The sequence below is a fragment of the Schistocerca americana genome, chromosome 10, assembly GCF_021461395.2.
Source record: "Schistocerca americana isolate TAMUIC-IGC-003095 chromosome 10, iqSchAmer2.1, whole genome shotgun sequence".
Lineage (NCBI taxonomy): Eukaryota > Metazoa > Arthropoda > Insecta > Orthoptera > Acrididae > Schistocerca > Schistocerca americana.
The window spans coordinates 156248899-156264987 of record NC_060128.1 but is presented as its reverse complement, the minus strand read 5'-3'; the positions used below and the strand labels follow the sequence as shown (position 1 = coordinate 156264987).

General features: G+C 37.7%; 1 protein-coding gene across 2 annotated transcripts in view; it reads left to right on the top strand.

Moving 5' to 3' along the window:
* LOC124552607 (aminopeptidase N-like) overlaps positions 1 to 16089 on the top strand; it is a 272739-nt gene that overhangs the window by 83812 nt on the left and 172838 nt on the right. For both annotated transcript variants that reach the window (XM_047126932.1, XM_047126933.1), the window contains exon 6: positions 12318 to 12511. In XM_047126932.1, the coding sequence (XP_046982888.1) occupies positions 12318 to 12511 (194 nt within the window). The remainder of the gene's footprint in view (positions 1 to 12317; positions 12512 to 16089) is intronic.

The following is a 16089-nucleotide window of genomic DNA, read 5'->3' as shown; positions in this document are numbered from 1 at the left end:
AGGAGTTATGTTATGTTATGTGGTTTATTCATCTCATTACATACAATTTTCAAATCATTTGATTTGATGTACAGGAGACATGTCAAGGTTTACAAAAGAAACTTTTTTCACTTTTTTAAGAGAACTACAAAAGTTTACATTATATTTTACATTTCTAAGTTACAGCTACACATGTACATAAAATAATAAATGTATTACAATCCCTGTGTTCAGATTGTGAAGCTGTCCTCAATGAATTCATCGACAGAATAATAACACTTTTCCACCAGGAGAGTAAAGAGCAATCTTTTCAGTGAACCAATCTCCATTTTAAATATATTACTGCCTTTTATTTTATTGAAAATTTTTAACCCCATATACTCTGGCGTTTGGGCATAAAGTTTTAAACGATGTGTTGGAAGTTTGAAGTTATCTCTGTGGCGAGTGCTGTAGTTGTGGTCAAAACGGAAATTGTCTAGTGTATGTTGATTTCTATATAGGAACACCACCATCTCATATATGTAAAGTGAGGGGATAGATAGTACTTTTAAATTTTTTAACAGTGGTCGACAGGATTCCCGTTTTTTTGCAACACACATGTTTCTAATTACTTTCTTTTGTAATACTAGGAGCCTAGTGACATTTGCTGAATTTCCCCAGAAGATTATGCCATAACGAATAACTGACTCAAAGTAGCAGTGATAAACTATCTTTCTGGTATCTATGTTTGTGGCACCTGACAAAATACACATTGCAAATGCTAAGTTGTTCAGTTGATTTGCTAAGTAATCTATGTGTACCTTCCAATTTAAATTTTTGTCAAGATTTAGGCCTAAGAACTTCACGTGGTTTGCTTCTGTGATATCCTTTCTACTGATTTAGCTTCAAATTGCATCATTTTGGTTTTAGTTACATTTAGTTTTAGTCCATTTTGATAGAACCAAGATTCAAGTTTTTCTAAAGTGTTTTTGGCTTTTTCTGGAATATTTTCAGATACCTCATTTTCAATTAGAACTGATGTATCATCAGCAAATAAGACTGAATGAACATCAATAGCAAGTGGTAGGTCATTTACGTAAAAAAGAAACAGATAGGGACCCAATATCGAACCTTGTGGGACTCCTTGGGGAACTGTTTTCCAGTCTGATGAATAATTGGTTCCATTTAAAGTTAAAATTACTCTTTGTTTCCTACCTGACAGGTAAGAGCTAAACCATTTTAAAGCAGTGTCTCTGATTCCATACATCTGTAATTTGTGGAGGAGTAATGCATGGTTCACTGAATCAAAAGCTTTAGTCAGATCACAGAATATACCTGTGACCTTTCTACCTTTATCTAACGTGGAGCATATTTTTTGGATAAACTCATTTATAGCATTCGCAGTGCTTTTACCCTGTTGGAATCCGAACTGGTTTTTAAAAATTATATCATTTACAGTAAGAAAGTTATTAATTTGTTTTGCTGCAATCTTTTCAAACACTTTAGAGAAGACCGGCAAGTGAGAGATAGGGTGGTAATTCCCCATATCTTCTGTCGATCCTTTCTTGAATAGAGGTTTGATCTCACCATATTTCTTTACCTCTGGAAAGCATCCCTGTTCATAAGATTGATTTATAATAGTTGACAGTGGTTGGGAAATAATATCATACACATACTTGATTACAGATGTTGTTATTTCATCCCACCCATGTGAGGTTTTGTTTTTTAGAGACAATATTTCCTTTTCCACATCCCTTTGGGTTATTTTTTCAAATTGTTTAAAAGATGTGTTCTGGCTGTTTTCCAAATTTGTGATGCCCTGATAGAATGTCATATCCACATCTGATCTTACTACGTTTAGGAAGAATTCATTGAAACAACTTGACATCTGAACAGGGTTTACTATAATTTCATTTTCATGTCTAATTTTCAAAATCTCATGAATTTTTACTTTGGCTCCTAGTTCAGACTGAACAACTGACCACACTGCTTTTGTCTTATTTCTGTGTTCTCGTATGAATTTATTATTTGCCATTTTTTTAGCTGCCGCTACAACTTTCCTAAATACAGCTTTATACTGTTTGACATAAATGACAAAATCTGGATTTCTGTTTGATTTTAACTCATTGTGGAGCTCTCTCTTTCTGGCACTAGAGATCTTTATTCCTGTTGTAATCCATTTGAGTTTACCATTAACCTTCTTTTGCTTATATCTACGAGGAAATGATTCATTAAATACCTCTAAGAAACAATTTAAGAATTTGTCATAGTTAATCGAGCTTGAACTATTGTAGTCTACAGGCCAGCTTATTATACTTAATTTACTGCGGAATAAATCCATTTTACTTTTACTGAGATCCCTTTTTATACACACTTCTGGAGACTTTAGGTTATTTGCTTTTGGGAGCTCAATAAACAGAGCTGAGTGATCTGAAATACCCAAGTCTAAATATTGGTAAAGTTTATTCTTGCTTCAGCTACTGCTGTAGCTTGTCTGTGAAAGTAAGGTTCATCGGACTATCTACAGCTCCAGAGTTTTGGTTACTGTCACAGTGACTTTGCACTGGAAAGGGCTGTTTGTGAATCATCTACTTTATATGGAGACTGCATCTGAAAGGCGCACTTCATGACTTCTGCAGTATCTAAATTATCAGTTTTCTGCAAGTGATATAAGAATATATGCAGATGACAAGCATAGTTGAAACCCATTAACTTGATACTGTGGTTGTTGATGTCGCCAGTCTCAAGACTAGCTTGAGGCAGCTCACCTACACAGTGCAACCCTCTTCATCTCTGTATAACAACTGTGATCACTGTAATCCGCAGCCATTTGAATTGGCTTGCTATATTCAAGACTTGACCTCTGTGATATTCATGCCACATCCCTGCCCACATTTACTACATTTTTATTGCTGTGTTTTAATACACAGTGTAGGAAGAGTTTGCTATGAGAGGCTAGTGAATAGGTAGGATCACAAGGCAGACTCATCAATGACATGCCAGATAGTTGCATACTGTGAGATCAGCTGGGCGAGCAAGAGCCATATTGTACTGGAACAGACAGACAGTGGGGATTCACCTGCTACACTGGGTGCCAAGAACCGAATCTTTTATTATTTGTATTTAGTGTTTAAATATTAATATACAGCTTTGACCATGCCAATGATGTTACTTGCTCTGAGAACTTGTTAATAACTTCAATATCACTCAATTCTTAATAATTTCAATATCACTCAATTCATCAGGAAATACTAATTACAGATTTCAGATGCTGACAGTGCTTATTGATGGAAAGCATAGACCAATTACATGTGTGCCCGGAGAGGGAAAGCACCCAACTGCTAAGATAGCTCACTGTAGGTCTACGATCAGTTTCCAAAGAAGTAGTACATCAATCTGTGTATAAAATTTGATCTCATTTAAAGATAGAATGAAAAACTGCCTCGGATGATATACTGTGTGATGTTGTGTTAATCCAAGGCAGTCTATGATCAATTTTCATTGTTAAATAAATAAATGTCATATGCCTGGGGTTCTAGTCGGGTAGACCATCCGCCTGGTGCAAGTCTTTAGATTTGATGCCACTTCAGTAACTTGCGTGTCGATGAGGATGAAATGATGTAATTAGGACAAAACAACACCCAGTCCCTGAGCAGAAAATCTCCAACCCAGCCAGGAATCAAACCTAGGCCCTTAGGATTGACATACTGTTGCACTGAACACTCAGATACTGGGGGTAGATAGTTTTCATTGTTGTAACATGTGAACTAGTGTGTGAAGTGCAACTCTGTGTAAAGATGGAATTAATTGTTCAAGTTGCCTTTGAGAACATATTTGTGTCATCTCTTGTGGGTTCTAAGATTGTGTGAAGCATTTTTATGTTTTTGTGGTGCTCGGGAACTAATGACTAATCATCATGAATTTTGTTATGAATATTAATGATGGACTGGATCTGGAAACTGTTATACTAATTTTGTGATTGAACAAATAAAACAAGATTAGTTGCTATCCCAGTATTTTATGATTCTCATTATGTTCAGCACTTAAATCTACCCACTTGCCACATAATTGTGCTTTGTTTATTGCACAAGCATTAGAGCTCATAACCAATGGAGATGGAGCCAAATGGGACAATGGCTACAAGATGAGACGTAAGTATGTTGGCTGCAGTTCAGTTACGAGAAGTAGGGGGCAGATGCACTAGATTTTCGTTTATAAATTACACATAGCATCACTGTGCATCACCGTGTACATATTGTGGCAGATGATAGTTCGAACATTCATTCCCCTGAATGAGATGTTCACTCTGCAGAAGAGTGTACACTGATATCAAACGTCCTACCAGATTAAAACTGTGTGCCAGACTGAGTTTTTGAAGTATGGAAGGTAGGAGACAAGGTACTGGCAGAAGTAAAGCTGTGAGGACAGGGCATGGGTTGTGCTTGGGTAGCTCAGATGGTAGAGCACTTACCCACGAAAGGCAAAGGTCCCAAATTCGTGTCTCAGTCTGGCACACAGTTTTAATCTGCAAGGAAGTTTCATTCATTCCCCTGTCTCCTGTAATAGTGTTACACTCTTGCTGCAATTTTTATCCCCCCCCATACTTACTTCCATTACCAAATAGGTGATTTCTTGATGACCCATTTCATCAAATGCCTCCCCAGTTTGTTCACTACTATCCCATTAGTTATTTACTCTATCTGTCTAATAATTATCAGCAATCTTATGTAGCGCCTCATTTAAAAAGCTTCTACTCTTTTATTATCTCAGCCACTTACCATCCACATCTCTCTTCCATACAAGGCTATGCTCCACACAGATATGTTGAGGAAAGGCTTTTTATTTATATTCAGTGTTGACAAATTTATCTTTTTCAGAAATACTTTTCTTTCTAAGGTTAATCTGCATTTTATATTCTCTCTACTTAAGCCATCATCAGCTACTTTGCTGACAAAATAACAAAACCCATCTACTACTTTAAGTGTTTCATTTCCTAACTTCAATTCCTCACCATTGCCTGATTTAATTCAAAATCCCATCATCTTTATTTTACTTTAGTTGATGTTCATTTTACAATTCCTGCTGAACATGCTATCCACTGTGCAGTTGTCTTCCCAATGCTTTGCTGTCTCTTGATAGAATTACAAGGACACTGACAAAACTCAAAGGTTTTGTTTTTTTCTCTCTGAACTTCGGTTCCTTTTCCAACTCTCGTATTGATTTTTTTCACAGCTTCCTCAGTGTGTGGACTGAATAACATCAGGGATAGACTACACCTCTGTGTCACTCCCCTCTCAACTACTACTTCCCTTTCACCTCCTTAGAGTCTTATAACAGCAGTCTGGTTTCTGTATAAGTTGTGAATAACTTTCTGCTCTCAGTATTTTGTCCCTGCTACCTTCACAATGTCAAAGGCAACATTACCAAATGTTTTCTCTAAATTTATAAATGCTATAGTCATTGGTTTGGCTTTCTTCAACCTGCCTCATTCTTGCATTTCTTCAGAATGTAAAATGACCTTCCAGAGGTGAGTTTCTATCAGTTTTTCCATTCTTCTGTAAATAATTGAGCTGCTTGGGGGGACAGAATGGTAAGCACCGAACTGGGAGTTTGAAGTTACGGAGGATTCAAAATTGCAATTGATCTGCAAATATGAATAATTTTATTATAACATCCATTTTGTTCTGGATGGCTTTTGATATCTATATTCTTCCAGGCAGACATAGAAAGAACAAGAAAACAGGTTATAACATATGAAATATACAAAAACAAAAACATTACTGTAGTTGAGGTACCAATATGTTACCCAAATCACATATGGTAATAACAAAACATAATGATAATCATACGAGAACATTTACACAGAGTTACTAGAAGACTTAAATATATAGCTCATTGCTTGAAACTACTTATTCACTTGCCACTTTAATCACAGATGTGTTCATTGTTCACATATGTAGGTTTTAGTGAAAAATAAAATAAAATAAAATAAAACAAAACCATGATGAACAAGAGGGATGTATTCACACACAGTGCTTAGTATTGTGTTCCCCCTGAGCTGCTCAATTCATGCCAGTATTTTGCAACTGTGGGTTATTAAACTGGTAGGTCAGTAATATTCACACCTACAGGCCTTCTTTGGAACTGTAATTATTGCATTCAGAGTGTATTTTGCATGTCTCAGATAATGTGCACACCAGATGGACTAATTTTATCATCACTGTCTCTCCCATGAATCTCAGTAATTCTGATGGAGTGTCATCTGCTCCAAGTGCCTAATTTTGACACAAGTTTTTCAGTGCTCTGTCAAGCTCTTTTCGAGTTACCATATTGTCAATTTCATATTCATCTGCTTACTGTTCCCTTTCTATAATATTTTGTACAAGTTCTTTTCTTGAAGATAACCCTTCTATGTATTCTTTCAATTTCTCTGCTTTCCTTTATTTGTTTATTACTGGCTTGCCATCTGAGCTATTAACATTTTTCCAAAGGTCTCTGCAGTTTTCCTGTAGGTTAATATTGTTCCCACAGTCATGCATGCTTCTGCAGCCTTGGATTTGTCCTGTTACCATTCCTGGTTAGCAATTTTGCACTTACTATAAATCTTATTTTTATGTGTCTGTATTCCCTTGTGCCAGCATACTTTGCTGCTTCTTTATATTTTTCCTTTTGTCAGTTAAATTTAACATTTCATGTGTAAACCAAGGATTGTTTGAGGTCCTTTGATTTTTAGTTGAGGAGAGGATCTCAATCGATGGCACTGTCAATGATGTGATGATCTTGGCTGCAGATTTATGGACCTGTGTTAAGGAGGGAGAATTGTAACATTCCCCTTGATGAGTTGGGTGCACTACATAAAGTAAGCAGCTACTTGGCTTGCAGAGTACTTGTGGAGTGAACATAGGAATATTTTAGGCTAGGTGATAGTTTGAAATTCTCTGAGGAACACTCACCAATCGATATGCAGAGACCAAGAAATCAGACTGCACACAAAGTAAAGACACTTTGACTTTTCAAGAGTAAATTGTCAAAGTAAGTATAACAACATTCCTCCCTCGTGCTCAAATTGTTCTTGGAAACAAGAGCTGGCTGAAAGCTGAAGTAAAAAAGGCAGACTAGATGTCATAGGATGGTGGGGGAGATGGGGAGGGGAGAATTTATTGCAATTGACCAAGATCGTGTGTTGATTAAGGTCAAAATTGAGTCTGACTGTGAAGTTACCTGGATGCATGTGACATGTCCTAGTGAACTCAGATTAGTTACTGGGTGTTTTTACTGGCCACTTGATTCCTCTATGACAGTCTTAGAATCATTTAAAGAAAGTCCACACTCGGTAGTATGGAAATATCCAGATCACATGATATTAGTTGGAGGCTTCTTTAACCTACTGAGTATAGATTGGAATGTCTGTGGATTCACTGCAGGTGATACGGGAGGAAGTTTTGTGAAGTACTTTTGAACATGTTTTCTGAAAACTATCTCATGCAGCTAGTTAGACAGCCCACACAGAACAGAAACTTTGGAGTTAAAAGCAGGCCTCAGCTTATCAACAGTGCCAGTATAGAGATGGGATTAGTGATCATAATGTCATCATAATGACAATAGTTACTAAAGTTAATAAAGCTATCAACAAGGCTAGGAGAGCATTTTTCACCTTTCACTATTGGCCCGCTCCCTCTGGTTTCATCCTGTTTTCCCATACTTCATCCATTTTGTCCTTTTTGTGATTTGCATATGTGCGACTCAGTGTCTTATGCTTTATGGTGAGTAGCAATTCTCCTTTTCGTAATATTGTTATTATTCCATCCTTGACTTTCCATTGTTTAATCCTGTAATATTTAAACACACAATTAGTGGTGTGCTGGCTGACACGGTCATGTCTGTAAAATATCTAGGCATAATGTTGCAAAGCAAGGACATGAGGATGGTAGTAGGAAAGGTGAATGGTCAGCTTCAGTTTATTGGGAGAATTTTAAGATAGTGCATTACATCTGTGAAGCAGACTGCATCCAGAACACTAATGCGACCCATTCTTGAGTACTGCTGAGATGTTTGGGATTTCCACTAAATCGGATTAAAGAAAGACATCAAAGCAATTCATATGCATGCTGCTAGATCTGTTACTGGTAGGTTTGATCAACAAAGTATTACAAAGATACTTTGTGAAATGGGAATCCCTGGAGGGAACATGATGTGAATCACTATTGAGAAAATTTAGAGAAGCAACATTTGAAGTTGACTACAGAGCAGTTCTACTGCCGCCAATGTACATTTTACATAAGGACTACAAAGGTAAGATAAGTTGGGGCTTGTACAGAAGCATGTTGACAGTCATGTGTCTTTCACTCCATTTGCAAGTGGAACAGGAAAGAGAACAACTAACAATGGTACAAGGCACCCTCCACCTAGTGGAGGCTTGTGGATATATGTATAGATGTAGAATTCTACTGGGACTTGTCTGTTTGATCCTGTGCTGCTTTCTCTGTTTCATCTCTCAAAGATGCCTGTTTGTCTTCTATTGTATTCCTTTTTGGGTTCCCCCCTCTCTCAGATGTTGGATAATGCTGTTTAATACTTACCTCGATTAAATGTTGAGACAAGTATCCTCTGTTCTTGTTGCAGCTTAATTTTCTGAGGACTTTCATTTTAGCCTTTAAAAAGTCTGATCAGGTTATAATTTTCTTAGTAGACAAGCGGTTTTTCCCATTTTTCTCAATTATTGTAATTTTCTTGTTGTTATTGCACTCGTTTACATTTGTGTTATATAATACAAGTGATCATCCCTTGTGTCTTGCTGGAGTTGTGTCTGACCTTCAGCCTGCCCTACTATCCAGTACTTACTATACGCCTTACTATACATCTTATTGGTGTGTTAATTTTTGAAATGTACAAGTTTATGATATTTTTCTGCATTCAAATTATATAATCATGTTTTCAATTACCTACAATTTTGAAATTAATATTTTGTAACCCTTCTGTTTTCTTTGTATACAAATATACTGATAATTTTAACAAAATTGATGGATACTATGTCCATATACACTGTCTGGTCAAAAGTATCCTCACACCCCTATGTGATGAACAGTCGACCGGTACATGTCACAAGAGGCAGTCCCTTCTGTATGTGCTCTTCACATTAGTGAAATGAAGTCTGTGCAGTGCCCACTTGCACTACTCTTACTATATGGGAGTTAATTCTGAGCTTGTGTATTGTGGAAAATGGTTTAGACATCTGTTGGGAATATCATCTATCGCCAAATTGTGGTTTTAGGAATTGCATGGATTGTCAAGGTGAGGCATAAGTAAAAAAAAAAAGTTTATTTCCCATTTCAATTGCATTGTACAAAATGTCACTAAAGAACTTGATCATGAAAAACATGTGGCTTGGTAGAGGTAAACTGAGGATACAGCAGAGTATTATTTTAGCCTTTTTCTAGATTAAAGAATATACATTGTTGCTGCTTCAGTAACTGCATTATCTACAAATACTGTTTGCAATTCCTGTGGTTTTTGTCATGAAGTGTGTTATGTGATTGTTACAAACTGTGCATATTTCAGTGGTTGGTTGGCAAAAAGCTTCCTTGCAAGGCTCTCACAGTTTTCCTGAGAGGTATAGCTTTAGTGTACACCAGCCATGGCAAAAAAAAGTTCCTGGCTGCATACACAACACATGGAATTGTCGATAGTGAAGATCTGGATGATGAGTAAGTTAAATTACTGTCATCTTTTGTTGTTGTCAAGAGTGTAAACAAAATTGATATCTATTGCTGTGACAATCATGTGCTCAATATACATCACTTGCAAGTGACCTTGGAAATTACTATGACGTGCTATGACTCCTGATCCAAACCTCATAGAACTTTTTGTAGGGTGTGAACCATGTCCTGTCTGCATCAGCTGTATGCTCAGCTTAGACATCAGTAGCAGACATTCCTCACAAGATGAGATCCCTCATCTCATTTTGCCAGTGTTCGGAAGGTGTGGAGCCATTCATAACTCAAGAGGAAGTGCTACCATGTACTGATAAAAGAAAAACTGACAATTGAGAGTGAAAATGTTGTTAACAATTCTCAAGCTGTATAATTTATTCTGAAAAAAATTGAATATTGTCACAGAGTTATGTAATAAAGTGACCGAGTATTGTTATAAAATTATGTAATCATACTTACAGGTGATTAGTTAACTTATATAAGATACATAAATGCTGAATGATTTTTTGTTAAGAGAAAAATTGTTTGTTTCTTAGACAATTTTGAGATGTGGAATTTCTCAACAGACTTATTTTGAATAAGTTTTTCTCATCATGTTCTGTCACCTGTTCATCAACACTGATATGGTACATCCCTCTTCTTGTGTGAGTTAATTTGTGAATGACTTCTTGGTCTATATTTAAATTAATACTTGTAATTCTGACGTGCTGTACTTCAGATTCAGAGTGGAAAATAATTCTTTAACTTAGTGTAGATACAGACGTCTTATCTGTAGCAGCTTCGTCTTTGCTGTAAAATGCAAAAAAATGTAGCATTGTTACTTTCAACAAATTGGTGTATCATTAAGTCTTCAGTAATCACATTATGCTGACCTTCTCCTTGTACAAAGATGAAATTAACATTTTATTTCCCCAATATATTGTACTTGACAGTTTGTGACGGAAGGTGTATATCAGATGAACAAAAGCTAGAGAATGACCCCTCACACACTCCAGATATTGATTATGTCACCACAGTTGTCACCGATGTTGTTCTGTGAAATGTTCTGTATTTCCAAAGCAGACTCTAATGATGCAGAATAAACCACCAACCAGTGAGTGCTGTGGAGCATGATACATCACCTGTCTTTATCCTAGGTTGCAGATATGCTGCATCCTTCATACCAGGTTATATATAAAAACAAGAAAACAAATTCCCACACTCTGAACTTGTTACTAAAATAAACTTGTGTGGTGGCAATCATCATTTGTCAGTTCTGTATATGTTGCAAAACACATCACTTCACCAATGTGATATGTTACACTAAGCCGTGAACTGTATCTACTAACGGAGAGATGAGTTCTAACATTTTGTTTACATCACACTACAAAATTTGTTTACAGTGAATAATTATTTTTCCAATTTAATTTTTAGATTAAAGAACATAGAATAATTTGACAAAGCAGCTTGCGGCTTCTCACAATCGCACTGTCTGGCACTTCGTAGGTTTGCATCAGATGAATGAGGCAGGACCACAGTCTCACCATTCCTGTCAACTACACATAAAACAAAGGAAAAAACATGTCTGCATGAATATATTGCAACATAAATATCATATTTAAAGTTCTCAAAAAAATAATGTGGCACTGGTGCAGAAATACATTCTCACTATGAGTGCTTATCTTTCCCTCACATCTTTCCAAAGAGGCAGCTGCTTCAGGTTACTGTCACCTGATAAACTGCATACTTTGAACTTTATTACATAACACAGCACCAAAATCTTCACTCCACAGGGGCAGGAAAAGCTTATAATCAGACGTATATGATTGCATGAAATGCCATTAAATTTTTGTTGGAAGAGGCTGATGTGGAAGCAAATATCTCAGTAAAAGCTGTGCTTGAGAGAGTTGCAAGAATTTTTAGTTATCCCATCCATTCTATAATAAGAAAAAATCATAGCTACAGATTGTCAGAGGTCTGAGACATAATTTTCACATTATACATGTTCTTCATTTTATGTAGTCAGTATTGTGGCAGTTGGTAGTGTACACCTCATCACATTTTTTACTCTTTCTCTTATTTTATGAGATTTCATTGTGGCAGCACAGGGCTGGTCTCATTCTGCTTTGATTGACCTTTTGTGTATGTGACTATTTCGTTTTCAGTTTTCTAGAGGAAAGCTATTGACACTGAACTTCTATATCTGATTGTGCTCACATAACCTGGTAATACAGTTGTTTTGCACACTTTATAGCTGTAGCTTACAAGTTAAGGCAGATATGTGTTTGTGCATAGGCTTTAGCTGTTGAACTGCATCTCCCCTACCTCATGACAATCGTTAACAGAAGCCTCACCACTACTATTGTTCCCTCCCCTCCACCCACTTCTACACAGGTACTGGCCAAGTTACTTTGTTTGCACTTTACCTCCTGTCACTCTGACAGAAAATATGGAAAAGCCACCAGCACTAATTCATCACACTGCAATGATCGCAATACAATACAGTAATAGACCTGAAAACTTTACAATTAAGCAGATTCACAGCAAAAGTGTGAAGTATCACAATGTTCTAGATTTGTGTAGGTCATTTCTGTGTAACTGATGTGACACAGCTCAGCTTCGCTTTTGTTCTTTATTTTTTATTAATAGAGACATTTTATTACTCACCAGAGAGAATGAAGCAGGATGGATTGTGGATCATTTTGACACATCACTACCTATGAGCACATACCTGGTGGCTTTTACCCTTTCGGAGATGGTGTTTGAAATGGCAAAACCACCACCTGTTCCAGAGACCAACAATGAGAAAACTCCTCTAGGTGTCAGTAGGCAGTCTGTCCAATCTTCCAGCTGCAATGATACAGGTATTTATAGATTTATGTTCACAGTTCTGCAACATAGTTTTGTTGTGTCATGCCATGCATTTATATATTGTACAATTGCACATTTATGTATTGTACAATCAGAGAAGAAATTTTAAGTTTACTCTTTCACTGTGGAAGACAGGATTCAATGTTTAAAAAGTGCTGTAGAAGGAATCTGATGCAACATCACTGCCAAAATTTTCACACTCTGAGAGATAATTGACTCTGTGGAGATTCAAAGGCAGTAAAATTAAATCCCAAAAGTGGTTGCTGTGAAAGAAATGGTTTTGAACATTTAGCTCGGTCTGTTGTACAGGGGACCTTATCCCTGTGATTTCTATTAGCCCAATCAACTAAAACCAAAAATATCAAATAGGGTAGAAAAATTCATGTAGTTATAAATTTTTGTACAGTGATAGGAGGGACTGCCATATACAACATACTTAAAAGACTGCCTGAAAAAAAAACCTGTAGCTTCTAGTGAAAATGTTTCCCAGTACAAAATTAAACTACATTAAATTTCCTGGAGAAAAGGTCCCTTTCATTTTTCCCTAGGACTAATAGTTTTCACAGTACAAGTGATGGGGAAAATGACATTTATTAAAATGGTGTGTTAATGGTATAAAATTAATGTTATTTTAAATGAATTGTGTTAAGAACAAATATTAAATGTGTGTATCACATCTAAATGTAGTAGAGTCTATTTAACTGATAAATGCTGTTCACTGACTGTGGTAGGTTGGTGGGAAGGGGCAATGGGAGGGAGGGGGGGAGGCATGTGAGGGAAGGCAGCTTGCTGGATTGTCTTCCTGCTCTTCCCTCCAGCATAGGTCTGCAAACTGAAGAATGAGCAGGCAAGTACTCATGTTCTCTACCACACTTCATCACAACAGGCGACTACAAGGTGTCTGACAAACTAGTCTGTCTGTACGTGGTCCCATGTACAATACTGGCCATTAAAATTGCTACACCATGAAGATGACGTGCTACAGACATGAAATTTAACCGACAGGAAGAAGATGCTGTGATATGCAAATGATTAGCTTCAGAGCATTCATACAAGGTTGGCACCGTTGGTGACACCTACAACGTGCTGACTTGAGGAAAGTTTCCAACCAATTTCTCATATACAAACAGCAGTTGACTGGTGTTGCCTGGTGAAACGTTGTTGTGATGCCTTGTGTAAGGGGGAGAAATGCGTACTATCACGTTTCCGACTTTGATAAAGGTCGGATTGTAGCCTATCACAATTGCAGTTTATCGTATCGCGACATTGCTGCTCGTGTTGGTCGAGATCGAATGACTGTTAGCAGAATATGGAATCAGTGGTTTCAGGAGGGTAACACGGACCGCCGTGCTGGATCCCAATGGCCTCGTATCACTAGCAGTTGAGATGACAGGCATCTTATCCACACAGCTGTAACGGATCGTGGAGCCACGTCTCGATCCCTGAGTCAACAGATGGGGACGTTTGCAAGACAACAACCATTTGCACGAACAGTTCAACGATGTTTGCAGCAGCATGGACTATCATCTCGGAGACCATGGCTGTGGTTACCCTTGACACTGCATCACAGACAGCAGTGCCTGCGATGGCATACTCAACGATGAACCTGGGTGCACGAATGGCAAAACGTCATTTTTTCGTATGATTCCAGGTTCTGTTTACAGCATCATGACAGTTGCATCCGTGTTTGGTGACATCGCAATGAACGCACATTGGAAGCGTGTATTCATCATTGCCATACTGGCATATCACCCAACGTTTACACGTCTCGGTCACCTCTTGTCCGCACCGACGGCACTTTGAACAGTGGACGTTACATTTCAGATGTGTTACGACCCATGGCTCTACCCTTCATTCGATCCCTACAAAACCCTACATTTCAGTAGGATAATGCATGACCGCATGTTGCAGGTCCTGTACGGGCCTTTCTGGATACAGAAAATGTTCGACTGCTGCCCTGGCCGGCACATTCTCCAGATCTCTCACCAACTGAAAACGTCTGGTCAATGGTGGCCGAGCAACTGGCTCGTCACAATACTCCAGTCACTACTGTTGATGAACTGTGGTATCATGTTGAAGCTGCATGGGCAGCTGTACCTGTACACACCATCCAAGCTCTGTTTGACTCAATGCCCAGTCGTATCAAGGCCGTTATTACGGCCAGAGATGGTTGTTCTGGGTACTGATTTCTCAGGATCTATGCACCCAAATTGCGTGAAAATGTAATCACATGTCAGTTCTAGTATAATTGTCTTATGAATACCGGTTTATCATCTGCATTTCTTCTTGGTGTAGCAATTTTAATAGCCAGTACTGTAGATCGGAGAAACGGACCCATCCACTATATTGGTATATGGCTGTTTTTAATCTGTGACATACTGTCTTTTTGCGGCATTTTGTTTTGACGGACAATGAATGTTGGTAAAAATGATTCCAAGCTTTTTCTGATCTAATATTTTAATCATATGTCACCTGAAAATGTGGCTTTTAGCACCACAAAGCAGTAGTGGTACAGTAATAAAAGACCAAGAAAAAGTTATATCAACCCTTCTGCAATGTCCCTTATCAATTACTGGCAATGCTGTGAACAGACACACTAAGACAAGTATTTTTTTTTTTTCTTCGTGCAGACACTGTTAACACTACATGGAATACAGATATGAGAGACTTCTAATACTAATGCAAGAAACAATTATGGACAGAATATGTGTAAATCTCTGAGCACTGTGCTACACTCCTAGAGGGAGAAATTTATTCGTACTATTCTGTAATGGCAATTGCAGCTTTCATCAGAGAAATGCAACTTCCCCTACCATGAGCAGTCCTCACTTTACAGACAGACTGTACCTCCCCAGCATGTCTCGTCCAGTTCTCGTATGTGAGTAGACAAAATGACTTCGCTGATGTTATGTTTATATAGCGAAGTTATTTTCAGTTTGTTAAATGAGTGCTTATTTGCAGCTGTTCAGCGAGTTTTTATGTAAAAAACGTTCCTATAAACAGTGGCTGTGAAGTGTTTTAATTTTTAAATGTGATGTTGTCAGTGACCTAATTAGCATTTGTGGGAAAGTGATTGGATTGGTAAACATGGCATCTTGTTGCTCTCTTTCGTTGACAGCATATTTTAAAGCCATGTAAGTGTGTTGCAGTCACTTGGTGAATTAATGAATGACCAGAAAGTTATTGCATTTTTTTCACCGTTAGGCGTGTTAGTTGTAGATCACATGTGTCTCTTCCATTCAGGAATTGCTCGTATCTGTAGGGTGGGCTGCACTGAGTGGGATCACATACCACACATCACAGTATGTCTCGCAAGGTGAGTATGGATATGTCTGGTGGGATGAGACTGATCATGTTCTGGTCTAGAGCAGTAATCTGCTGTAATGAATTACTCCACTTGTGTTGAAAGATCTAATGACCTGGTGAACTACTTCTGTAGTAGAGCTTGCCATTGTAAGCCATTGGGGCTGTTTGGGTGTTGGTAGGGGCAAGACTAGGGTGAGGTGAGCTGGATAACACAAAAAGATGCATAAAAATACATAAAAGACACGCAAAAACACGATCAAATATG